Here is a 26,027-nt window from a genome sequence, read left to right on the forward strand (position 1 = left end):
GGCCTGCTAATACCCGCACCAGACCTGGTAGACATATGGCCCCTATGTAAGGCATCTTGCCTTGAAGGCTGGATTAACTACAGAGCCTTCTATAACCATGGCACCCATTCAGATCTGGCAGCCTGATGGATAACTTTGGAAGCAGTTTGAAACAGTACGGCCAAATAGAGATTTGACCAGCAATCTTATTTCAGAATCTATTTCTATACATATTCCCCAGGTTACACTCAATGTAAACCAATAAAATTTTACAATTATTTTGATGCGTATTGCATTAGTCTATTCTCACACTGTTATAAAGAACTGTATGAGACTGAGCAGTTTATAAAACAGAGAGGTTTAATTGACTCACGTTTCCATACGATACATAGGAAGCATGGCTGGGGAAGCCTCAGTAAACTTACAATCATGACAGCAGGTCAAAGGGGAAGCAAGCACGTTTTCACATGGCAGCAGGAGAGAGAGAGAGAGAGTGAAGCAAGGAGTGCTACACACTTTTAAACAACCAGTTCTAATGAGAATTCACTCACTATCATGAGAGCAGCAAGGGGGAAATCCACCCCCATGACCCAATCACCTCCCACCTGGTTCCTCCCCCAACATTTGGAATTGCAATTGGACATGAGATTTGGGTGGGGACACAGAGCCAAACCATATCACATATAGAATCTCTTGAGATCACTTTTTTATATCTCTCCCTCTATGGTCTACAGTAAATCCATAGCTGTTATTAGATTCTAAATACAGATGTGAAAGTGTTGAGAGTTGGTGAGGTGGGTCTGAGGGAGAACTGTCAACTTCTGCAAGGTAACTACTTCAGATGAGGTTATTATACAGTCTTCAAGTAAGAGGAGGCTCACCTACTCTGCTCGGGGAGAAAGGGCTATTCTGGCAGGTGAGGCTTGCTGGGATATGGGGGGATTCAAGGTCCTCAGAATCATAGGAATAGGATCATACTGATTGCATTCTAATCTCAGGGACATTCTTTCCAGATCAACACTTTAACTTTACGTAAGACACCGGGCAACACTGCAATTTCAATTTGTATTATAATTCAACCACTCTCAGGATTCAGTTTTACCTTGCTTAGTTTCCCTGAGTCCTGGTTGTTTGGCTTTGAGAAATAAAGGGTTTCTTGAGGACAGCCATAGAACCTCTCTATGCATGCCTTAAGATGAGAATTTAAAGCGACAAGCATGTCACTGCCTTTTCCCCAAATCTTCAGTCCAGTGAGAAATGAACATTAAGCCCCATATTAAACCTTGGACTCTTCATTTGCATCAGAACATTCCCTGTAGCAGCTGCTCACTTTCCCATAGTTGGCCTTCTATAGGTACTTGGTTCCAGGCAACTAACTGCGTTTGAGAATTTCAATGGCTTTGCCACCACATGTTGTGTGTGGTAAACATCTTATTTTCTACTGGCAATAAGATAGTTCTCCTCTACCTTCATATCTGGTCAGATCAGAGGAATCCTCTGGTAAGAAAACTGTATCCTTCAACATTCAGTTAGGGAACAGAAGCCACACTATGCACTCAAGGTTGAGAGGTTTTAATCTAAGTAAATAGTGGCTTGCACAAACAGCTGGAAGAACTATGTGAGTGACGGTTGGGGAAGCTGCTACCAGCGATCTCAAGCCGGCACACCTGAGGGAAGTTCTTAAGTGCACCCCAGGAAGGCCCCATAATTCTCCAGAACTTCTGGCAAGCTCCTGCCATTATTCTTGTCGAAGTAATGAAGTGGGCTGGGGTGGGGGGTGGTCTCCCGAGCTTGCTAGAAAGCCACTGTGAATCACGCATCTGCTCACAACCTGCCCCCATTTGCCTCTAGAAACTTATGGCCCTTCACACTCTTTTATCTTTGAAATCTCCTCTGAGTGCCTCTGATTTACAGTCTTACCATATGGAGCAAGGATTCTGGGGAGATGGGTTGCACAGCTTCTTTTCTGCCATGTAAAGGAAACCCCAGTGTGCTGCATTGGCAACAATGAGTCAACTGCTGGCTGTCCTGTGGGAGAACATCTCTCTTCTTTCCTATGGGTGGGGAATCTTGCTCCCAATTTGGATAAAGTTATGGGAAAATGGAGGTACAATGACTTGGGCAAGGAGCAATTGACTTGCTGCTGAAGAAGTGAGGGCTCACACTCAAGTGTGGTGAACAGGTCCACAGCCACAAATCATCCCTTCTGAATGCATGCCCCTTTTCCAGGGTCATTTTGCCACCTTCTCCCTTTTACCCTCTTAGGACTCTGCCTCAAGGTCTGCTGGAAGTGGAGCCTGGGTGGCTCCATGGAGCAGAAAGGAAGGAACCCAGGTGATGGCCAATACTACTTACTGAATATATGCATGTGACCATCTTGAACCATCCAGCCAGCTGCCTTTCCAGCTGAACGAAGCCCTTGGAGCATTCCAGGAGAAGTGAGCAGAGGAGCTGCCCAGCAAAACCTCAGAAGCATGAGGAATTACACATCACTTTTGTTTTGAGCCACTACGGTCTGTTGTGCAGCAAAATAACCAACACACCAAAGAAAAGCTCCAATACAGGGCGAAGCTGGAAAGAAGAGAACACAGACAGTAGCTATGCTGTTTACAACACTCCATTTGCTAGCTTCATTTTGTTTAGTGAGAGTACAGATTCTGACAAGAATGACCCCATCCTTGAGGCCATGAATCAGAGAGCAGGCACAGATCCTCTATATGGAGAAAAAAAAAAAAAACCCATGGGAGCAAGAAAAAATGTTGAAAAACATATTTACCTATATTTCTCATTTCATGAAAAAGGAGTCCTGCAGAGTTTTGTTTAGAGAGCCTTGAAAATAAATCATCACCACAAAGACTTGGTTTTATATCACTTTTAAAATTTAAGCAGATGAAATTTCCCTGAAAAAGCAACCATCTGCAATGTCTAGCATTCATCAGTGTTCTCCTCTATTAATTATTGAGATATACTGGACTGGGGAGATCAAAATATAATAATACCACCAACAATTCATATTCACTAGGTGTCAGACTGTGTTAAATAATTTACATGCAGTGTCTAAATTAATAATTGCAACAATTCAGTGAGTAGGTACTGTCATTATCTCTATTTTACACATGAGGTAACTAAACTCAGAGAAAATAGGTAATATCCACAAGGTCACATAGCTAGTCTGGGATGCAGGGACTGACCCATGCCTTTCTAATCAATAATGTGATCCCAGGTGCTTGCCACAAGGCCTTAGATCTAGATGCAATTCTTGTCACTGGGTGCTGTGCAGCCTAGGTTTCTGTGGACATTTGGGGCTCTGACCGTCGTCACACTTGGATTAAAACAATGAATAAACAAAAATCAGGATATGGATTTTCTTCTCTGATCACTCATCCCATTTATCAAAGCCCAGGCTCTTTTCACTAGACCCCAAGTCATCCCTAATATTTTCTAAACTTGCTTTTTAAAAGTTGTGATTATATTCACTGTCCTTTAAAGAATGCATGTGATAGAAGGTATTAGGACAAGATGGAAACCACCATTTTAACCACTGCCCAGAGGTAATAACTATTGTTATAATTATTTTGGCATCTTTAAAGATTTTTATTTTTTGTTTGTTTTGAGATGAAGTCTAGCTCTGTTGGTCAGGCTGGAGTGTAGTGGTGTGACCTCAGCTCACTGCAACCTCTGCCTCCTGGGCTCAAGCAGTTCTCCTGCCTCGGCATCCTGAGTAGCTGGGACTACAGGTGCCTGCCACCACACCCGGCTAATGTTTGTTTTATTAGTAGAGACGGGTTTCACCATGTTGACCAGGCTGGTCTCAAACTCCGGACCTCAGGTGATTTGCCTGCCTCAGCCTCCCAAAGTGCTGGAGTTACAGACATAAGCTACTACACCCAGCCATCTTTAAAGATTTTTTAAGTCATAGAAGTAAGTATATAGGTATGACTCATATACATACATCTGTGTATAAATTTATAAGAAATATGTATGTGTGTCTATATGAATGAGATTACAACATAGATACAGTTTTCTGTCTTACTTGTTTCCCTTAACACTACATCATATTAGTTCCTGCATCATGCACTTTTGTTTGTAGACATGGCTTTCATGGCCACATGGAACTCTCAAGGCTTTGTTGCAGTCATTCTATGATGTTTTCACTGAGTTAGGACATAAAAGAGCTAGCGTCTAAGATACTCTTCTTGGAAATCCCAATCACGGTGGATGTCCCCATGTTTTTGACACAGGGAAGCCCTCATCTTTATACCTGCATTGACTTTGTTCCTTACACAGAAAAGTGGGATGACCGTATTACAGACTTTGAGCAAAAGGACCTGGGCTCATATTCTGCCCTGCCACGGTGATCTTGATGAAGTAAGAGAGCCTCCTAGAGCCTCTGTTTCCTTGTATATCAAATGGGGGTGATGATATCTATCCTCCAAGAATGTTGTGAGAATTAATGAGGTAATGTTGGTACAGCATCTGCTACATAGTGGGTGTTCAGTATCAACCATGGGTGTTATTTTCTACTTTCCAGGCTTATTTTCCTTGAGAAAGGGAGACAGAGGCTAATTTTTAAATATCCTTTATTTGTCTCATACTGTCCATTAAATATGGCTGTTTAGTATGTCTGGTGGCTAATAGGGCTTTGGGGCAGGCTCCTTTTAACAATCAATAACACAGTAGCAGCATAAAAAAGGGAGTAAGGGCTATGGAGCCAGCTACCCAGATTGGCTCTGCCACTTACCAGCTCTGCAACCTAGGTTATTTCTCTTTGTCTCAGTTTTCTCATTTGTCAAATGCAAAATCAATGCTCTTTATCAAAAATATTAAATACCTTCTTTTATGTGGTGTGATATGGCAGGACATTGGACAGAATAAAGTGCTAAATAAATGTTAGCTCTTACTATTCAACATCATCTTCCAAAGAACATAATACACACAAGGTCACATAGGTAGCATGTGTTTGATTTCAGGCCAGAGCACAGTGGGCAGAAGTCCTGTGTACCATCCCAGGCTAAGCCTGAAAGTGTCCATGAGGTCCTGTAGCTATCTCTCCATCCAGTAGCCCATGTGGAGGCTTCCATGGGGGGGCTCTGCAGCTATCAGGCAGGGGGAAGAAGCTAAAGGTGTAGAAACCTGTATCCGCTTTCCCCATGTGGAAGGATGTTGGCCAAACACCCTATTGAACTATCATGGATGCAAAACCCAAATCTTATATTTGGGAGACATTAAAGCAACAACTTGCTTTATTAATATAGCAATAATTTCCTAATTTGCAAGGGTAAGCTATAATTGCTTATTTTTTTCTCAATGTAAAGTATACCATCCATATTTTTCTATTAAGCCATTGGCCTCTAGTGTTGTCTGCTAATAATGCCAGCAAATGACAAAACTATTAAGTCACAAATGAAGATTAATTATAAACTCGAGGCATAAATTATCATTCTTAGCTCAGAAATTTGCTTTGTTGATCTTCAGGCATACTTACAGTTATAATTACAGAATGTATCAGTAGCTTAGAAGAAAGTCCTGGAAACAGTCATGGAGTGCTCTTTAAAAGTAATGGATTGCCATTGCTTCGGGTGGTACAGAGGACAATTTGAGATAGAAAAATCATAGAAACTGGCTGAGCGTGGTGGCTCATGCCTCTAATCCCAGTACCTTGGGAGGCTGAGGCAGGTTGGTCACTTGAGGTCAGGAGTTCGAGACCAACCTGACCAACATGATGAAACCCTGTTTCTACTAAAAATACAAAATTAGCTGTGCATGTTGGCCCACACCTGTAATCCCAGCTACTTGGCAGGCTGAGGCAGGAGAATTGCTTGAACCTAGGAGGCAGAGGTTGTAATGAGCCAAGACCGCACCACTGCACTCCAGCCTGGGTGACAGAGTGAGACTCCATCTAAAAAAAAAAATGCCCTGCTTTGTCTCTTTTGATCTTTGTTAGTTTAACATCTGTTTTGTCAGAGACTAGGATTGCAACCCCCTGCTTTTTTTTGTTCTCCATTTTCTTGGTAACTCTTCCTTTATCCCTTTATTTTGAGTCTATGTGTGTCTTTGCATGTGAGATGGATCTCTTGAATACAGCACACCAATGGGTCTTGACCTTTTATCTGATTTGCCAGTCTGTGTGTTTTGATTGGAGCATTTAGCCCATTTACATTTAAGATTAATATTGTTATGTGTGAATTTGATGCTGCCATTTTGATACTAGCTGGTTGTTTTGCCTGTTAGTTGATGCAACAGAGATATAGACCAATGAAATAGAACAGAGGCCTCAGAAGAAATGCCACAAATCTTTGACAAATCTGACAAAAACAAGCAATTGGGAAAGGATTCCCCATTTAATAAATTCTCAGTGTTAGGAAAACTGGCTAGCTATGTGCAGAAAGCAGAAACTGGACTCCTTCCTTAAATCTTATACAAAAATTAACACCAGATGGATTAAAGATTTAAACATAAGACCTAACACCATAAAAACCCTAGAAGAAAACCTAGGCAATACCGTTCAGGACATGGGCATAGGCAAGGACTTCATGACAAAAGCACCCAAAGCATTGGCAACAAAAGCCAAAATAGACAAGTGGGACCTAATCAAACTCCACAGCTTCTGCACGGCAAAAGAAACAGTCATTATAGTGAATCAGCAACCAACAGAATGGGAAAAAATTTTTGCACTGACAAAGGGCTAACATCCAGAATCTACAAAGAACTAAAACAAATTTACAAGCAAAACACAAAGAACCCCATCAAAAAGTGGACAAAAGATATGAAGAGACACTTTTCAAAAGAAGACACTTGCGGTGGCTCACGCCCGTAATCCCAGCACTTTGGGAGGCTGAGGCGGGTGGATCACAAGGTCAGGAGATCGAGACCATCCTGGTCAACTTGGTGAAACCCCATCTCTACTAAAAATACAAAAAATTAGCTGGGCATGGTGGTGCTTGCCTGTAATCCCAGCTACTCAGGAGGTTGAGGCAGGAGAATTGCCTGAACCCAGGAGGTGGAGTTTGCAGTGAGCTGAGATTACACCATTGCACTCCAGCCTGGGTAACAAGAATGGAACTCCATTTCAAAAAAAAAAAAAGAAGACATTTATGTGGCCAACAAATATATGAAAAAATGCTCATCATCACTGATTAGTAGAGATATGCAAGTCAAAACCACATTCAGATACCATCTCATGCCAGTGAGAATGGTGATCATTAAAAAATCTGGAGACAACAGATGCTGGAGAGGATGTGGAGAAATAGGAAAACTTTTATACTGTTGGTGGGAGTGTAAATTAGTTCAACCATTGTGGAAGACGGTGTGGCAATTCCTTAAGGATCTAGAAAAAGAAATACCATTTGATGCAGCAATCCCATTACTGGGTATCTACCCAAAGGATCATAAATCATTCTATTATAAAGACACATGTGCACGTATGTTCACTGTTACACTGTTTACAGTAGCAAAGACCTGGAACCAACCCAAATGCTCATCAATGATAGACTGAATAAAGAAAATGTGGCATATATACATCATGGAATACTATGTAGACATAAAAAAGGATGAGCTCATGTCCTTAGTAGGGACATGGATGAATCTGGAAACCATCATTTTCAGCAAACTGACACCAAAACAGAACACCAAACACCGCATGCTCTCACTCATAGGTGGGTGCTGAACAATGAAAACACGTGGGGACCACTCCAGCTCTCCCACTCCTTCCAACTGCCGCCGGGCCTTCTCAGCTACCAAGTCGCTTTCTCACTCCTTCGATCGCTCATCCTCCCGGATGCATCGCCCGGACGACCCCGCGGCGCGCAGCCAGTCCTCGGGCCGCAGCGACTCCATGGACCCCTCAGGTGCCCACCCTTCGGTGCGCCAGACGCCGTCTCGGCAGCCGCTGCTGCCTCACCGGTCCCGCGGAGGCGGAGGGGGATCCGGCGGAGGTGCCCGCGCTTCGCCTGCCACGCAGCCGCCACTGCTGCTGCAGCCTTCGGCCACCGGTCCCGACGCGACAGTGGGCGGGCCAGCTCCGACCCCGCTGCTGCCCCGCTCAGCCACAGCCTCGGTCAAGATGGAGCCGGAGAACAAGTACCTGCCTGAACTCATGACGGAGGACTCACTCGACCCGTCCTTCACTCACGCCAGCAGCTGCTGACTGCAGAAATTGACAAGATTCAGAAAGGAGACTCAAGAAAGGATGATGAGGAGAATTACTTGGATTTATTTTCTCACAAGAACATGAAACTGAAAGAACGAGTGCTGATACCTGTCAAGCAGTATCCCAAGTTCAATTTTGTGGGGAAGATTCTTGGACCGCAAGGGAATACAATCAAAAGACTGCAGGAAGAGACTGGTGCAAAGATCTCTGTGCTGGGAAAGGGCTCAATGAGAGACAAAGTTAAGGAGGAAGAGCTGCGCAAAGGTGGAGACCTCAAATATGCCCACTTGAATATGGATCTGCATGTCTTCATTGAAGTCTTTGGACCCCCATGTGAGGCTTACGCTCTTATGGCCCATGCCATGGAGGAAGTCAAGAAATTTCTGGTACCAGATATGATGGATGATATCTGCCAGGAGCGATTTTTAGAGCCGTCCTACTTGAATGGAGTACCTGAACCCTCTCCTGGACGTGGGATGCCAGTGAGAGGCCGGGGAGCTGCACCTCCTCCACCACCTATTCCCAGGGGCCGTGGTGTTGGACCACCTTATGGGGCTTTGGTACGTGGTACACCAGTGAGGGGAGCCATTACCAGAGGTACCACTGTGACTCGAGGCGTGCCACCCCCACCTACTGTGAGGGGTGCTCCAGCACCAAGAGCATGGACAGCGGGCATCCAGAGGATACCTTTGCCTCCACCTCCTGCACCAGAAACATATGAAGAATATGCATATGATGATACATATGCAGAACAAAGTTACAAAGGCTATGAAGGCTCTTACAGCCAGAGTCAAGGGGACTCAGAATATTATGACTATGGACATGGGGAGGTTCAAGATTCTCATGAAGCTTATGGCCAGGACGACTGGAATGGGACCAGGCCATCACTGAAGGCCCTTCCAGGTAGGCCCATGAAGGGAGCATACAGAGAGCACCCATATGGACATTATTAAAAACAAACGTGAGGGTAAAATATCAATTATGAGCAAAGTTGTTACTGATTTCTTGTATTTCCCAGGATTCCTGTTGCTTTACCCACAACAGACAAGTAATTGTCTAAGTGTTTTTCTTTGTGATCCCCTTCTTCTCCCCACCTTATTCCATTCTTAACTCTGCATTCTGGCTACGGTATGTAGTATTTTTAAATGAGTTAAAATAGATTTAGGAATATTGAATTATTTTTCTATTTTCTTTGTTGTTTAAATATAAACAGAAGTGTACCTTTTATAATAAAAACAAGAAGTTGAGTAAAAAAGCACACACAAAATCTGTTAGTTTCAAAAGTGACATTGCTTGCTTAAAGGTTCTGAAGTAAAGGCTTGTTAACTTTCTCTTAGTTTTGATTTGAGGCATCCCGTAAAGTTGTAGTTGCAGAATCCCGAACTAGGCTACATTTCAAAATTCAGGGCTGTTTAAGATTTAAAATCACAAACGGTAATGGCAGTAGGCATTACCATGTAAAAGTGAACTCAGACGTCTCTAAAAAAATGTTTCCTTTATAAAAGCACATGGCGGTTGAATCTTAAGGTTAAATTTTAATATGAAAGATCCTCATGAATTAAATAGTTGATGCAATTTTTAATGTTAATTGATATAAAACAACAACAACAAAATTAGGCTTGTAAAACTGACTTTTTCATTATGTGGGTTTTGAAATCTAGCCCCAGACATACTGTGTTGAGAGATACTTAGGGGTGGGAGTAGGTTTTGAAGAGGTTGACGGTGGTGGGAAGGTAGGCCTCCTGAATTGAGTTCCATGCAGAGCTTTTTAGCCATGAAGAATCTTTCAGTCACAGTACTAATAATTAAAATTTCAGTATTTAAAAAGACTAAGTATTTTGTCCATTTGAGATTCTGCACTCCATGAAAAACTCACTTGGACGCTGGGGCCAAAAGCTGATGATTTTCTTAAGTTGACGGTTGTCAATATTGAACTGTTCCCAAGATAGTCAGTCAAGTATGTCTCAACACTAGCATGATATAAAAAGGGACACTGAAGCTGAATGAAAAAGGAATCAAAATCCACTTTGTACATAAGTTAAAGTCCATTTTTGTTCTCAGAAGATTAAATGCTACATGTGTAAGTCTGCCTAAATAGGTAGCTTAAACTTATGTCAAAATGTCTGCAGTAGTTTGTCAATAAAGTTTAGTCCTTTTTTAATACCAAAAAAAAAAAAAAGAAAACACGTGGACACAAGGAGGAGAACATAACACACTGGGGTCTGTAGGGGGGTGAGGACTAGGGAAGGGGTAGCGGGGATGGGGAGATTGGGGAGGGATAACAATGGGAGAAATACCTAAGGTAGGTGATGGGGGGCGGATGGAGGCAGTAAACCACCGTGGCATGTGTATATCTATGTAGCAACCCTGCAAGATCTGCACATTTACCCCAGAACTTAAAGTATAATTTAAAAAATAGGAAAAAATCATAGAAATTAATGACTCATTCAAAAAGTGATTCAGACTAGAACTACTGTAAGTATAAATATTTTAAGAATAATTTAACTGATCAGTTTCACACATGTTGTACTTTCCTTTATATCTCCTGGTGATATGTAATGAAAAACCTATACCTCAATAAGTCTAAAAAGCTTTTTCAACAAATATAGAAGTTTGAAGTTACTATTGTTTACTGGAAATATAATGTGAGCACAGACAATTTTAAATCTTCTGGTAAGCATGTTCAAATATATTAAAAGCAAGGTCAAATTATTCTTAGTAACATGCTTTTATTTGAGAACTATATTGAAAATATCAGTTCAACATGTAATCAGTATAACAAAGTTATTGAGGTATTTTACATTCACCTTTCATATTAAGTCTTGGAAGTCCAGCCTGTATTTTCTGCTTCACCCGTTAATTCAGGACTGGCCACATTTCAACTATGCCAAATTCACATGCGGCTCATGGCTACTGGCTTCACAGTGCACACCTAAGTGGGACAGGAGACTCATGTTCTGGTTTGATTACATTTTTCTTTGTACTGGGGCACAAAAGAATGGTGCATTTTATACTTAGTGATGTCTTAGATTAGATTAAATAGGGTAATTTTTACCTTGCATTGAAAACGGGATTCGAGGTAAGAAATAAATTTATTTAAGGAAAAATATTTCTCACCATACCTACTATGTAGTTTTTAGGAAAGAGTCTTCTGAGAATGCAATTGCTTGCACAATATTTCTAAAAATGAGTTCTGTGAGTCACCGTCACGGCTGGCTCTTCCTCAAGTAGAGGAAGTAGGGCTCATGTGGGTGGCCGAGGCCCCTGGCTGTGTTTTCTAGCACCCTCGTGGGCTCTCAAACCCTTTTTAGCCTATTCATGCCAACATTGTTTTAAAAAGTAAAGGATATGTTGCTGTTTCTATGCCCCCCACCCCCAACTTTTTTCCATCCTTGGGATAATAAGCCAGCAATGACAAGAGTCATTGATTTTCCAAAGCCATTGATTTTTTCTTTTGCTTTGACTTTTCTGATCAGTTTCTCAGGGGTGCCTCATTCTTAAGTACAGCTTGTTTCTCCAGCATGATACAATTGAGCTAGGAGGTGGCTGGGCACAGAGCTTGTGGAATGTCAATCTTTCCTGCCTCCTTTCTCTACGCCACATCAGCGGCACTCTTTATATTGATTGGACTGTGACAATCAGAGAGGCTGCCTTCTTATAACAAAATAAAAATTGTACTTGACTGACACATGCAGTTCAGAAAGATTCCAGGGCTCTAGGGATTTAGAGGACTGGAAAATCCTCTGGAAAAGTCCAGTGTTAGTCTCTGTAAATTTCAAAGCATAGTTTCTCACAATATTCAAAGTGCAATGATCCTCTGTAGAAATTTTGAGTATTAGGGCAGCATCCTAGGGTGAGACTGCTGTTAGAAGACTAGCACAATACTCCCGGCCAAAGGCTTTGAAGCCATTCAAAGATTAGATTGCATGCCTCGCTCTGTCATTTCTTGGCTGTGTGTCATAGGGTGAGACCTAACCTCTCTGACTTCAACTTTCCTGGGCTTGTGAAGATTACATGCACATTATCTACCACAAGACCAGCCTAAAGAGTTTTCCACAGATTGTATTCATGATCAGGGGTCAGCAAAATGTTTCTGTAAAGGGCAAGGTAGGCATGGTGGCTACAAGGTCTCTGTTGCAACTATTCAGCTCTGCCCTTGTAGAGTGAAAGCAACTATACAGACATGTGAATGAATAAGCATGGCTGTGTTCCAATAAAACTTTATTTAAAAAAGTAGGCTGTGGGCCAGTTCCTGCTCTAGTCAATGAGGAGCTTGCAGAGATCTAATGCAGGAGAGCCTTCTCCCTACCACATTGTGTGCACCAGGGGCTCTTGAACACAGCACATCAGTGCATTCAGTGGGGTTGACTGGGTATGCCTTTGGTTGCAAGGTAGTTCTGTTTCTGAGCTGATGATTTTGCAAATGGCATCTGGGACCCCTGGACTCACTTTTCACGTCCTCTCACTTTAGCCTTCTTTCCCTAACCTGCTGTTAACTTGACCTCCTTCCCCTAGCTCCAGCTCTCTCTCTTTGAGTGTAACTTGTCTTATACAATTCCTTTCTCTTCCTCTGAATCCTCCCAGCAGCATCTAGTGCTAACGGACACCAAGTCTCCTGTGTGTGCCCCTCAGAGTTACTGGGGTTTGCGCATGCCTGGCTGCTTCAGGAGCATGGAACAGTATCCTTCCAGTGATCTACCCCAGTCCTTCCCAATCAGGGCTGGCACAGGCATGTCTAAGTTTTAATTACCTGGAAGAAAGCAGTCATCCTGTGGGGAAAGAAATACGACAACAGCACAAAGGTGATGGGAGTCCTCTCTGATTCAGCACTGCTGTTTGAGGTGATAGACGACTCTGAATTTCTTACCTGCTCATGTTGTCCTCACATCAAAAACCCCAAAGACTTCCTTGATTTGAGGATTTCCTCACATTCTAAACAGAAAGCACAAATGACCGACAATTTCTTTCTAGGAGACTAATTAACTGATTTTCCCTTCGCGTCACAAGTATGAAAATACCAAGGCTAATTTGACATTGTGGTGGGTTGTAGGTGACTCAGCTGTCTTTAGGTTTTCCTCTAATAACTTATTTATGTTTTCCAAGACATAATGCCCTGCCAAGCTGAGGAAGAGTCTCCCAAAGCCACGCATTCATCAAAACGCTGGGTTATTAAATCAACATCAAGATTTGTTACCCTAAATATGCCTTTTCCACTTGATTTCACCACTTTCATTCTCCTGCCTGTGGAAGTTAATCCCAGGAAGAACCCCCCCGCCCCCCACCTCTGGTTTCAGGCCCAGGCTGCGTCCATATTCAAGGCTGAAGGCCTGCTGCTGTTCCTTCTGTTGCCACTCAGTCTTATAATTAGATTTCGGCTTTGCCATTTGTTTTCCTAGGGATGAATTGTTATTTTATCACTTGCTAATTTGTATGTGTAACTTCTATGAATTAAAACAAGAAACTTCTAGACAAATGAAAACATGTTTTATTTACAAGAAAAAAGTCTGTACATTGTGTATACATAAAAATATACAAAACCAAAATAGAAAATATCAAAGTGTTAAAATGTGTACAAACACTTTTAAAATGTGACTCCTGGAAAACTTCAAGCCTTAATTAGTTTGAAGAGTACACATTTCATTTTAAAAATTATCATACAAAAGAATTTCCATAAGTATTAAAAAAGTTTACTGGTTTCCACCGGAAGAATTGCCTAAGTATTTCCTCTAGAGTAAAACAGGATTTGTTATAAATGTTAGATTTTAACACCACCAATGCAATTTCTTTTTTTGAAATCTACCTAACAAGAAGATTATTTTCCATAGAACCAGTAAATGTTTCTTCCAATCTTTGAAAGCCATGAGCTATAGACAAGCTTCCATTCAAAGTTCAGTGTGAAATCAGGCTTCTGACTAGGATACAATATTAAGGTAGTGTTCTACCTTCATAGTGCCTTTTAAATAATTCTATCAGACCATTTTAACATAGCCAAGATGTGCAGAGTATGAGTGTGTGGGAAGGGGTTGGTGGAGGACTGAATTTTTTTTTTAACAGAAGGACATTTAACATTTGCTTCCTTCTCTTAAAAAGTGGATGTATAATTAAAATAAAATTTATTTTAAAGGTTTCAGTCAAAAATATTGATGAAAAGAGCAATATAAAACCAACCATGTGTGTAGATATGTATATACACAATTATATAACTATATCTACATGTATAATTTTTATACTAAGAACTGGATCAATGTCTTTAATTCTTCAAATTCAATTAGCTCAAGCTTGAACAGGTATATGTTGGATTTTTTTTTAACCAAAAGGTTTCATTCATCTAATAGAACAAGAACTTACATTTTATTTCCCTGAACTGACAGAGAAATAGCTTTCATTTATCAAGTGTGTAAATAATGCCCAAGTGACAGGAACATGTATAATAATCTCACAATGAGAATATCCAGAGTATAAAAGACAAGTTGAAACTCAGGCACATTTTTACCTAGCAATTAATTTCTAGATGGAGCTGCCTTGATCAGTCATCTGATCTTAACCACTGGGTAAGAGTTCTAAACTATCAGAAAGTCAGAAATCGAAACAGACAATACAATAGAACATACTTAAAGGCTACCTGGCCTACAGATTCACTCATGTCTTTCTGATAAGTCCCCTGGTCCCACCTCACTCCCTTTCTCTGTCTTTTACCACGGCTAAGCAGAAATTCAACCAGGTAACTGACCACATGTACTGCATGTTGATCTATTAAAAAAAAACTGGAGAGAGAACTTGAATTGTGGCATTCATACGTATGAAATTCTTATGTCAAACACTGGCGCTCATCTAAGGTTGATCCCAATTAATGCACCCAAAAGGGACCTACCTAATTAATTCAGGAGATGTGTTACTGCTCAGAAGAGTCAGTCAGCAGCATAAGTTCGGTCTGTCCCAGAAGAATGAACTGGCTCATACACGTGTAAGAGAATGACCCAGCTACTTTGATTTCCTGATTTTGAAAATGCTGACAATTATTTTAGCATTTCTTTCTGGTGCAGATGCTAAGGCTACAATGACTGAGGACTACTGGAGAGTCCAGGATGGATTAAGTGTCTGGCTGAAAGACCAAGAGGACCAGACACAGGAAGTACTGTTTCTCAAAGCTCTGCCTTCAGGCAGACAAGGAAAGACCTGGTAATTCAAAATGTAAAAGTCCCTCCCTAGCCCATTTTAATGCACAAGGCTGATGCGTGTACATGCAACTTTTAATTGACCATCTCTTGGTCCTGAGCACAAGTTCTCTGTAAGAGCAGCTCTATGAGGACATAGTGGGAAAGGTCAGCTCCCTGGACTAGCATTGGTATTCCATGAGAACACCAGGTATGTTAAAGGTTACCCTCTTCCCTGGTGTGACCAGCTGGAAAAATAAGTTAGGGAGAATCTAGATGTGGTTGAATTGCCATTGTTGGTCAAAATTAGTTTCTTTGTGATAACAACAACAACAACAACAACAACAACCAACAACAGGTGAAATTATCTTGAAATACAAAAGAATGTATGTTGGTCCTGAGAGTGAAAAAAGGAATCCTTAACAGCTTCAGCTTACACCAAGAGGATTTTTTATCAGCTTGCCTTCACAAAAGAGGATGGAGGATGTTGGAAGAGACAGAACCTGGGAGAAATTCATTGAGGTGCCACTTACTGTTAACTACTCCACAGAAGAACTGTGTGCTTATTGGAATTCAGTCAATGTGGCATGTATGGATTTAGTCAATGTCTGGCAAAATACTGCCACTTAGGACCCATTTGGCTTATATTAGAAGTAGTCATCACATTAACTATCACGGCCTAACTTTTTTTTAGGAGCTAAACAACTTAAACTTTTCTAGAAGAATGCCCAGTCAATAGTATATTAATATGTGTATTGCATTTTTGACTGTTGAACAGACCCTGATTCCTAAGAGTCTTTAAGGCCACAATAAATGCAAAAATTATAATTAAATTTCCTTTACTGTTCAGTCTTCTTGTAACCTCAATGAAACTGAAAGTACTATTTTAAAAGCACAATGATTATAACAAAATGCTATTTAAAAATCCTTAAAGTGTGGGGTTCTGAGGCTTTTGAACTGCAATATTTACACCAACCCCAATAAATTCTCCTCTAACCAAGTTCTCATGTCAGCCAAGGGGCATTATGCTGGATAATAAGGATGCTTACAAGCAAAACCACTTGCAAAACTGTACAAGGAACTTCAATGGCCAGGGGCATTTTAATGGCAGGGAAGACTTAGAAAGATCCAAGGATTGTAGGAGGAATAGTCATCCATCAGAGCCACCTCACTCATATTCCAGAGTCGCTGAACTTATTACACGCATGTAAACATAAGGACAAGACCAAGTTCTGTCAAGAAATTAGAAAGGAACATGGCTCAGCTATGTCTACTTAGACATAAGGTAATATATAAGACAAGATTATCTATCCCTTCTCATAGACTTAATAACAAAGCTCTAAAAGTGGGCTTTTATTGAATATTGTTGTGATTAAAACTTTCCAATTTCTCCTTCACTATTATAATAAGCTATAGGAGATGTCTTGTTATCCAGCTCCAGATGTGCTGAATAGGCTAACCAAGCATAAGCCGTCAGTCTCTGTAAGCCATTCTTGCTCAAGAAAGTAGTCCTGAGAACAGTCTAGAAGAAACCAATCCCGAAACAAAGAAAACTTTTCCACTAAACTCTCCTGACATTCATACACTTTGCAAGGGAGAACGCATTTAATTGAGCTGCTGTTGTCATTGCAACAAATCTTAATGCTATCACAGAGATATGTTTTGGTTATACATTGAAATAATAGCATGTTTAATTAAGGTATTACAAAATGACTCTGCTTCACTATATTCATAGCAAAAAAAATTTCAATGTATAAGTAAGTGACAGTTGAAATTAAAAAAAAATCAACCCTGAATATAGCTAATATATTGTGATGAAAATTTCCCTCTAGCTGCCTTTCCCTCTGAAGCATCTACATATTTTCCTTCTTAATGAGCAATGCTTTCACATAAATTATTTAATTATATGGCTTTGTCATGCTGCTATTTGTGAAAGCAAGGAGTGGATTCCTAAATATCTGTAGGAAGATTTAGTGAAGATTCAGCGATCATCACTGTTGAGTTCCTGCAGGCTGATAAAAGCCTGCACAAACCCATATAATAAAGACAGGTGTGCATCCCTAGAAGAACAGAGCAATGGCTCCGAAATCCTTCCTTCTAGTTTGGAAGGAGCAAGGTGTCCTCTGTCTTCCCCAGCAGGGCTATGCCAATTGTCAGGTATGTCACTTACTATGCAAAAGCTGTGGGGTAGATCTGCAGGTGAGAGGTGCAAGACAGAAAAGCCAGAGCTGGGGAGTGTCCAGGGGCACCTGCGGCCTGTGATTCTGTGTTACTTGCCAGTGATGTGCCTCCTGGAGGGTGTGATACTAATGCTCCTGGTTGAGTTATGAAATAATGCAGGGAAACAAAGGGTCTCCTCCGTGGTGCTATTTGGAATTTGGCTTTTCCTTGGTCCTTTCAAGATTGATTTTTTCTGGTTTTAGAATCTGTTTTGATGCACAGAAAGCAAAGCATTCAGTGGGCAATGAGAAGCAGAGATGAAGAATGCAATGGTTGGAAACACAAGCCTTTGCCAGGATGAGCTGGGAATTTTTGCCATTAAACACATCTGAGTGATCATTTCAACATTTGTCATAAAACCTAGGATATTTAATGATGGATGCATGTATGAGTGATGTACTTGATGCTGTAAATGCTGCACCTCAACTTGAATGTTTCTAAACATAAATCACTTTATATGGTCAGGAGCATCATCAAAACCTATCACTGAAACCAACCCTGATGAGTGGTACTCACTGCAGAAGAAAAAGTTGTTAACAGTTTTGGAGGTATCATACCCATGGCCATACATGTGTTTTCTTCCCAGCTATCCTTTGTTTTGCATCTTTTTTGAGCCTTATTTTTTTTTTAAATTCCATTTCTGTATTCAAAGCGGTAATAAATACTCAATGGCTTAGAAAGAGAAGAATTCTCATGAACAGCACTAAATTACAGTTTAAAGACTCAAAACTACATTGCCTAATATCTATCTTCAAGTATTCTTCTGTGACTTTGAGTACAACAGTAGTACCTTATTGCACATTGATTCCCAAGTAACCCTTTTTAAGAGTGTGGAATGACTGGACTGGGTGCAGGGCAGTGCACGGCCTGGAAGCCCGGCAGAACCACCTTGCCCTTGCGATGCAAATCCCCCTGCGTGCCTGTGTTCAGGCGCTGCACCAGGAGCTTCTCATAGAGCAGCGGGTGGTACGCCCCAAGGGTGCAGGCTGCGTCGTAGTACAACTCGTGGTAGTGGCACAGCTCCGTCTGCCGCACGGATGGGATGTATTCATACACATGCACCTCTCTGCACATGGACATCATGATGAGGATTCCTGACATGAAAACAAAAAGTTAGAATCTAATGAACAACTCCACATGAGAGAGATGATTTTTTGGGTGTGGTGGTGATGGGGTATGACTGTGGCAAGAGACACTTACTTTGCACTCACGTTTTTGTTATTGTTACATCTGCAATGTTATAACTCCTATTAAGAGGTGTGTATACAGTTCAGGGAGTATGGGGGAATATTAAAATGTAATACTATATATGTATATATATATTCATTCATTCAGTTTATCACTGTGGACCCAGTAAGGAGAGATGAAAAGAAGTCAATGAACTTAAGGAAATCACACTCTAGTGAAGGACAAATTTGCAACCCCCAAATCAGAGTCTCCTGTATCACATTCTATACACATGTCTCATCTAGTTTGCGATGGTGGGACTGCTATGTTCCAAAGAAGCCAATGCTATAAAAACTGGATTATAAAATAGTTGCTTGAATATCAGTTGAGTACAAAACAGTTGTTTGAAAAGTTGTAACATTAAACTGTACAATGGATCAGCTATTACAAAATATTGTAGTTGTCTAAATGGAAAAAAATGGAGTTAGACGGACACAGAGTTTAGATTCATATTAACAAAATTATTTTTCTCACTGCATTATCAGTGTTAAAGTTTTAATTTTTTAATGTTTCAAATAAACAGCTATAACAGCTAATCATGGTGTAAATTTTATTCTTGATCTAGGTTAATGGCTTTCTTTCTTTTCTTAACACCACCAGTGCCACTATTAACTTGAAAGTTAAAAAAGAATGCTTATCTCTTTTCTGAAAGGGATATCCCTTGTTATGAAAAATATAAAGGAACACAGTTATTCCTGTTATAGCCAACATTTATCTGAAGATGAGAGTAATATTCCCTAGTTAATTAACCATGTGTGCAACACAAAAATCCCATCCCAGTGGAGTCCTGCATAAGGAACACTGGGAGAGAAGAGAGAAGGGGCTTAATTTTGCCAAGGGGATCCAGAAAGGCTGCCCAGAGGAGAAGCCTGAAGCTCAAGGGGCTGCCTGGTGGACAAGAGGTAGAAGGAAACAGGAGAAGGGATACTGCTCCAGGGACAGCAAGGATAGCCTGTGTAGATGTCAGAGTCATAATACAGTGTCATAGTTGAGAGTAAAACACATTCCCAACAAAGAGAAGCCAATTATGCAGTTCAAATTCTATGAAGTAAAGTTGCTCTCAAGAGCAATGGTTAGAACCTCAAGTTACTGAGCCAATTCCTCTTGTTTTTCTCCCAGTTCCTTTCTATCAGTTTCCTTACTTCGTTTTAAGACAGAGTGGCTACCTGTCTGCTGCCCCTCCCTTAGGTCAGCCTACAGCATTGTGATGCTCACTTGGGGTGTGGGCAGCAGTGCAGAAACATACAATGCAGGTGATCAAAAATCTACCTTCTGATTAGTAATGACTGCTCTCAAACATTTTTTCTCCCCTGTATAAAATCGTATACAAGGAATTCACATGGTGAATGAGAAAGCTATCTGCCCATGGAGAATTAAATTCTTTTATTTCTAGTCACTTGCCTGCATGGTGAAATCATGTTTCTACTAAAAATACAAAAAATTAGCTGGGGTGGCATGTGCCTGTAATCCTAGCTACCTGGGAAGCTGAGGCAGGAGAATCACTTGAACCTGGAAGGCAGAGGTTGAAGTCAGCTGAGATTGCGCCACTGCACTCCAGCCTGGGCGACAGAGTAAGATTGTCTCAAAACAAAACAAAACAAAACAAAAACCCCACAAACCTAAACAAACAAGACATGCTCTGGTGTGAATGTTCTCTGAGGGCTGAAGTTTTCCCAGAGCCTGTGTCTGAGGACAGCTTCAAGTTTTGTAAGTAGGGGCTACAGACCAAGTTGCTGCACATTGCCCAGCCCTGGGGGCTCCCCTTCACCTGAGCATGACATCTGCTCTGCCAGCTCTGCACAAGGAGCCATGTTGAAGGGGGTGGACTTCATCATGGGCATTATTAATCAATATATTTATTACAACACTTTCCCTGCACATGACAGGGGCATGGCTTCAAGGGTGTCTTTTGTACAAAGTCATTGTATGACCTAGCAGTGGAAGTGTACCCAGAAACCACAGGTCTTTGCTACTGGACACTTCATATAAGCTAATAATACAATGGTATCCATAAGGACTGGAGTCAACTGTGTTGGAGCTGTGACTTTTGCAACTCTGGTTCTTAAACTGGATGGTTTTCAAAAGCCAATCTTATACTTAAGGGAGTATGTCAGCCAAGCAGTTGGTCCTCCCCATAAAGCAGTAGTCCTCAAAGTTCAGCATGAAAAATAATGACACAGGCAGCTTGGTCAAATGCAGGTTCCTGGGACTTGTATTCATTTCCAGAAATTCAGGATCCATTGGTTTGTGTTGGGGTCCAGGAATCTGAATTTTTAACAGGCATTCTGTTTAGGTGACAGGACATTTAGAAACAAATTCCCACCTACCACAGACCGAAACTTTCGTAAAATACCATAATGAGCAATTACGAGAAAAATGATCACCTGTTTGGATGCCATGCCTATGTGAAATTGCTATCAGGTGTCTAAATACTTCCAATTTCTACATTAATCTAGTTGTAGACCAGTAACACATGTTCCTGGACCAGTGCTGGTCTACTCTCCAGGCTTTAAGGACCAGATTGTTCTAACACACACATTCTTTGAGAACTGCTGAGGAATTCCTAAGTTGTCTCATAGGTAGCAAGACATTCTGTATGTTGACAGCTAATCTAGATTTAAACTGCTACCAAATCCAAGTAACCCTAGGGAGTTTCCCTACACATCCTTGCTATCCTCTTGCACTCAAAGAGATATCAAATGTGTGAATCTGATTGTTTCTCTAGAGAGAAATTTTACCCCTGCTGCTAGTTAACTGTTATATCTTAAATGATGTTATCTGCTAAAGATACAATATAGATTTTGTCATAAGACTATGCAAATAGTTATGCTTTCAATATATGTAAATAGGTACACTTTTAGTATTTTCTTATATAAGTACTCTATATTTAAACATAACTTTTCAGCTTCAGAAGCAGAGGAATTTGTCAGTTAGCTCATGGCAGTCCAAATTGAAAGCCAATAGATGCTAAGAGAGTGGGTGTTTGTCCTGAGTTTTCTGTACAGTTCTTCCTGATCTTTGCCTATCTGATAGAGATTCAGCGACAATGATTTCTCCATCTTGTTTTGCAGTCTCATGAAGTTGTAGCTTTCTGAAACTATGAACCATGGCTTGAAGCATCATAAAATTTAAGTAACAGTAGAATCTACCCTAGTGTTTAAGAGGCAGCCAGCTGCAGCCACTAATATTCGCATTGGTATGGAGGCATCTTCAAGAAAAAAGGAAAAATTAATTTAAAACTCACTGTGGAGCAGGGTGTGCAGTCGCTCATGCTTGTAATCCCAGTACTTTGGGAGGCCAAAGCAGGTGGATCACTTGAACCCAGGAGTTTGAGACCAGCCTGGATAACATGGTGAAACCCCATTTCTACAAAAAAAATGCAAAAATACCAGCCAGGCATGGTGGCCTGGTCCCAGCTACTCAAGGCAGTGGTGGAAGGATCACCTCAGCCCAGAGGTTGAGGCTACAGTGAGCCATGACTGTGCCACTGCACTGCAGTCTAGCCTGAGTGACAGAGTAATATTCTTTCTCAAAAAACAAACAAACAAAAAAACAAAACTAATTGTGTAATGTGAAAGGTAGAAAAGGAGATTTATGGTGCCAAAGATGTAGAATATTCTTTAATATTTTAACTTTTTTTTCAGACAGCGTGATCAATTCATTTAGCATATGCATACTTTGCCTTTTAACTTTCTTTAAGGCTGTTTCTATACATAAATTTGAGTTTAGATTCAGACTCTGCCGTATGATAAATAGTGATACTTATTATTAAATTTGATTCCATCTACACATCAATTTTCCTAAGAGTTAACAATAGTACTTAGCACTACACAAACACCTGAAGAATACATTTCTTCATACTTTGCGAAAAGTAGGATACATAAGTAGATGTCCATATTTGGACATATACAATAATAGCTCTTACATAGTTCAGAGTATGTGCGTTAGAGAATGGGGTATGTGGGGAGTAGATACTGCAGGCAGGCGGGACTGGAACAGGTTTAGGGAAGAATAGAGTCTTTAAGTGCTGTTGGAGGCCTCCTCAATTAAATTCAACATCTATTAAGCTGACCATGGTGCTAATCATCAGAGATTTAGAGCTTTTCTTTAAAATCATAACAAAATTGAACAAAACTAAAGATTTCACCTTTAAATTTAAAAACAGGTAGAAAGCCCATGACCATTCTTAGGATGACTTGAAGCGAGTATTCTAAACGTAATACTGAGAAAAATGTTTATGTGCTACCACCAGATCTCTTCTGCAATGCCCTGGTGCTGAGCCTTGTTATTCACAAATGACTATCAACAGCACACAGCTCTCAAATGAACTCTGAGTCCCTACCCATCCCTAGGTTCAATGATTCAATAGGAAGCCCCAGGATCTAGCCCCAGGATGTAGCACTCATGATGATGACTTATACAGAATGATACAAAACAAAATCAGCACAAGGAAAAGGCACACAGGGTAACAAGTCCAGGGGAAACCTGGTGTGAGCTTCAAGAATCCTCTCCTAGGGAGTGGCATAGAGATTAAATTTCCCCCAGCAACGAGTTGGGACAACTGCTATGAACCGAATGTGTCTCCATCCCCCACTCATAGGTTGAGATCCTTCCTAATGCTGAATGTGATGGTATTAGGAAGTGAGGCCTTGGGAAGGGATTAGGTCACGTGAGTAGAGTCCTCTTGAATAGGATTAGCGCCTTTGTAAGAAAGGCTGCTGTGGAGATAATCTGTCTCTCTGCAACAAACCACATGTGGAAGCAGCAAGAAGGCTCCGTCTCTGAACCAGGAAGAGAATCCACACCTGGAGCCAAACTAACTAGTGCCTGATCTCTAACTTCTTGCCTCCAGAACCATGGGAGAGAAATTTCTGTTTAAGACATCCAGTCTACAATATTTGTTACAGCAGTCAGAAATAATGGAGACAACAAGACAAATGAAATGATGCCAACAAGGGAAGCTTTTTAGAGACTCAGTACTCAGTGTTTTTATTTGAAACTGGTCATGTCAGCAGTCTCTGCCTGGCATGCACTAAAATTCCAGACTCTCAGAAGGAAAGCAAGTGTTTAGCATAAACCAAATTTCTTGCATAAACAGTACACACACAGTGAAACACTCTTATCAGTTAGAGGGGTGGGAACCTTCCCAAAAAATCCAAATTCCCAGACATCAGGCAAGGGCCAGTCTTATAAGCAGGCGTTCCTGGGGATAAGCAGTCAAGCTAGCCGTGTTGTCTTTTCTGCCCCGATACCATATACACACAAATTCAAAGTACTGCATTACTTTATAATCATTTCCCCATGCCAGACTGATGTGGGGAATTCACATCTGGTTATGCTAAAAATGTTATTAATTCTTTTTTTATTTCCTCTCTTATATCTGGTCAGGTCTACCTAAAATGCAAGAAGAATACAAATTATCGAATAACATGCAATTCAGTAAGGGACAGCTTTTAAAAAGCATTTAAGAAACTTTTATGTTAAGTAATTTTGTTTGAGGACTATAAAAAATTAACTACTTTAATCACTAATAAAAGTGTTACTGCTTTCAACATGAACTTTCAACATGGACTTTTTGATAGGCAGATCAAAATTTGGACACTTTTAAATGTATTTTTCCAAGCCAATCAAATGGGCATGAAGCCAGCTGTTGAAAATCTTTAAACAGAATTAACGTTAAGTTTCTTGCATTGCCAGTTTTTAAAAATGAGTCCATATGAGGGATTCATTTGAAGAAAATAAGTATTAGTATTTTCTAGGCAATTGTGACTCAAGAGGCACTCATGTGCCAAATTGTATGCTTTTAAATGTCATATAATGCAAGATAATTATCAAACCAATTTGAAAGCATTTTCCTGGTCTTGATAAAATATCATGTTATATGATTCAGCATAATAAGCAGAATGGGCACTTATTTATTTGCTCCAAAACCTGAATAAAAGGCAAACTTTAACACACGTTCAGTTTATCACAAATTCTAGATGACTGAGGTTTTTTTAAAGTAAATCTTTACCTAGCATATAGATATATTTGATGTGTTATCAGAGTCTATCATAAACATTTAGCATTTAGCTTGACTGTGGCTATGCCAAAACTATCCTGCTTTTCACTTGGCAGAATATTTAAAATAACATTCCAAATCATTGAGAATAATACAATTTTCTCCTTGATGAAAGTAGCCTTTCATTAAATACAAAATGAGCTATGTATATAAAATGGAACATAATACAAGTAACAGGAAAACTACCAGTTGAAATCAATTCTAATAAACACTTGAACAAAACATACACATGAAGTAAATTAGCAGTTTCTAAGAGTCACCAATAGAGCACTGCAGAACACTTTTCTGAATGAGGGGTGAGGGTGAAAGGCTAAGTGTATTAAATATGCCAGGCTAATGGAATTCTAACAGCTGTTTTGTGGTTTCTCCTTAAATTAAATCATAAAATGAAAAATAATGAGAGCTACACTTGAGATTCTTAAAGAGATAAAAGTGACTTTTTAAGTGGCAGTTCTAAAAAATATTTGTAACTAAAAGATGGTTTGGAAATTTGAACCTGATGTAATTTAAGAAGACTCTACCACCCTAAACAAAATAGCATAATACAAGAATAATACTGGAAGGTCAATTTTTAGCTCATTTACACTGCATTATTTGTTGTTGTAACACACTCAGGATTCATTACTTACAGGAAAATACAAAAAGTTAATCCTAACCAACAAAAGTGTGACACATTTTACGCAATCCTAAATATAGATGTTAAGTAGTTTTTTAATTTCTGTTAACGTTCTGTGTTTGGGTGATATATTGAAAAATGAGATTCCAAAAGGCAATATAAAATGGAAAAGAAATAAGTTATGACATGTTTTTAAGCCTATTATTCTTGTGCATATATAAATTAGCCTGAAATTACAATGTTTGCACCTGTAAACTTCAGAAATATTGCTATAATATTATGAGTAGTGATTGCTTTTAAAAAAAGGCAGGGTGGGGGTGTTGGTGGCTTCTGCAATAAAAATAATTGGCAATTGTACATTATAAAGGAGTTCCATATCTGTGTGTATGTTGGGCAGAGCCCCTGGCTACAAGGCCTGTCTGCCTGTCAGCACTCAGGCTGGGAGCTGGGGTGGGTGAGGCTGGTGACTGCTGGTGTGCCTGGATGCCTTACTGTATGCAGGTGGCAAACCCATCCAGCTATGCTTGAGGACCCCAGGTGAGATCACTCACATATAAAAATATGTCATTAGGTGGGCAAAATAGAAGCTGCAGGACTCCAGGTAAATTATTCCTTATCTTC

The 26,027-nt window shown here is 40.3% G+C and overlaps 1 protein-coding gene and 1 pseudogene across 2 annotated transcripts in view; one reads left to right on the forward strand and one right to left on the reverse strand.

The window, feature by feature from the left end:
• Window positions 1-319: 319 nt before the first annotated feature.
• Window positions 320-26,027, reverse strand: part of ST6GAL2 (ST6 beta-galactoside alpha-2,6-sialyltransferase 2) — a 98,117-nt gene continuing 72,409 nt past the window's right edge. The window contains exon 6 of one of the 2 annotated variants that reach the window (XM_035271828.3): window positions 320-2,550. In XM_035271828.3, the coding sequence (XP_035127719.2) occupies window positions 2,462-2,550 (89 nt within the window). In that variant the 3' untranslated portion in view covers window positions 320-2,461. Of the gene's footprint in view, window positions 2,551-13,593; window positions 18,597-26,027 lie in introns of those variants that run through there. The other variant, XM_008980226.5, reaches the window with a different exon arrangement.
• Window positions 7,757-9,213, forward strand: LOC100409424 (KH domain-containing, RNA-binding, signal transduction-associated protein 1 pseudogene; annotated as a pseudogene).

Source organism: Callithrix jacchus, chromosome 14, assembly GCF_049354715.1.
Source record: "Callithrix jacchus isolate 240 chromosome 14, calJac240_pri, whole genome shotgun sequence".
Lineage (NCBI taxonomy): Eukaryota > Metazoa > Chordata > Mammalia > Primates > Cebidae > Callithrix > Callithrix jacchus.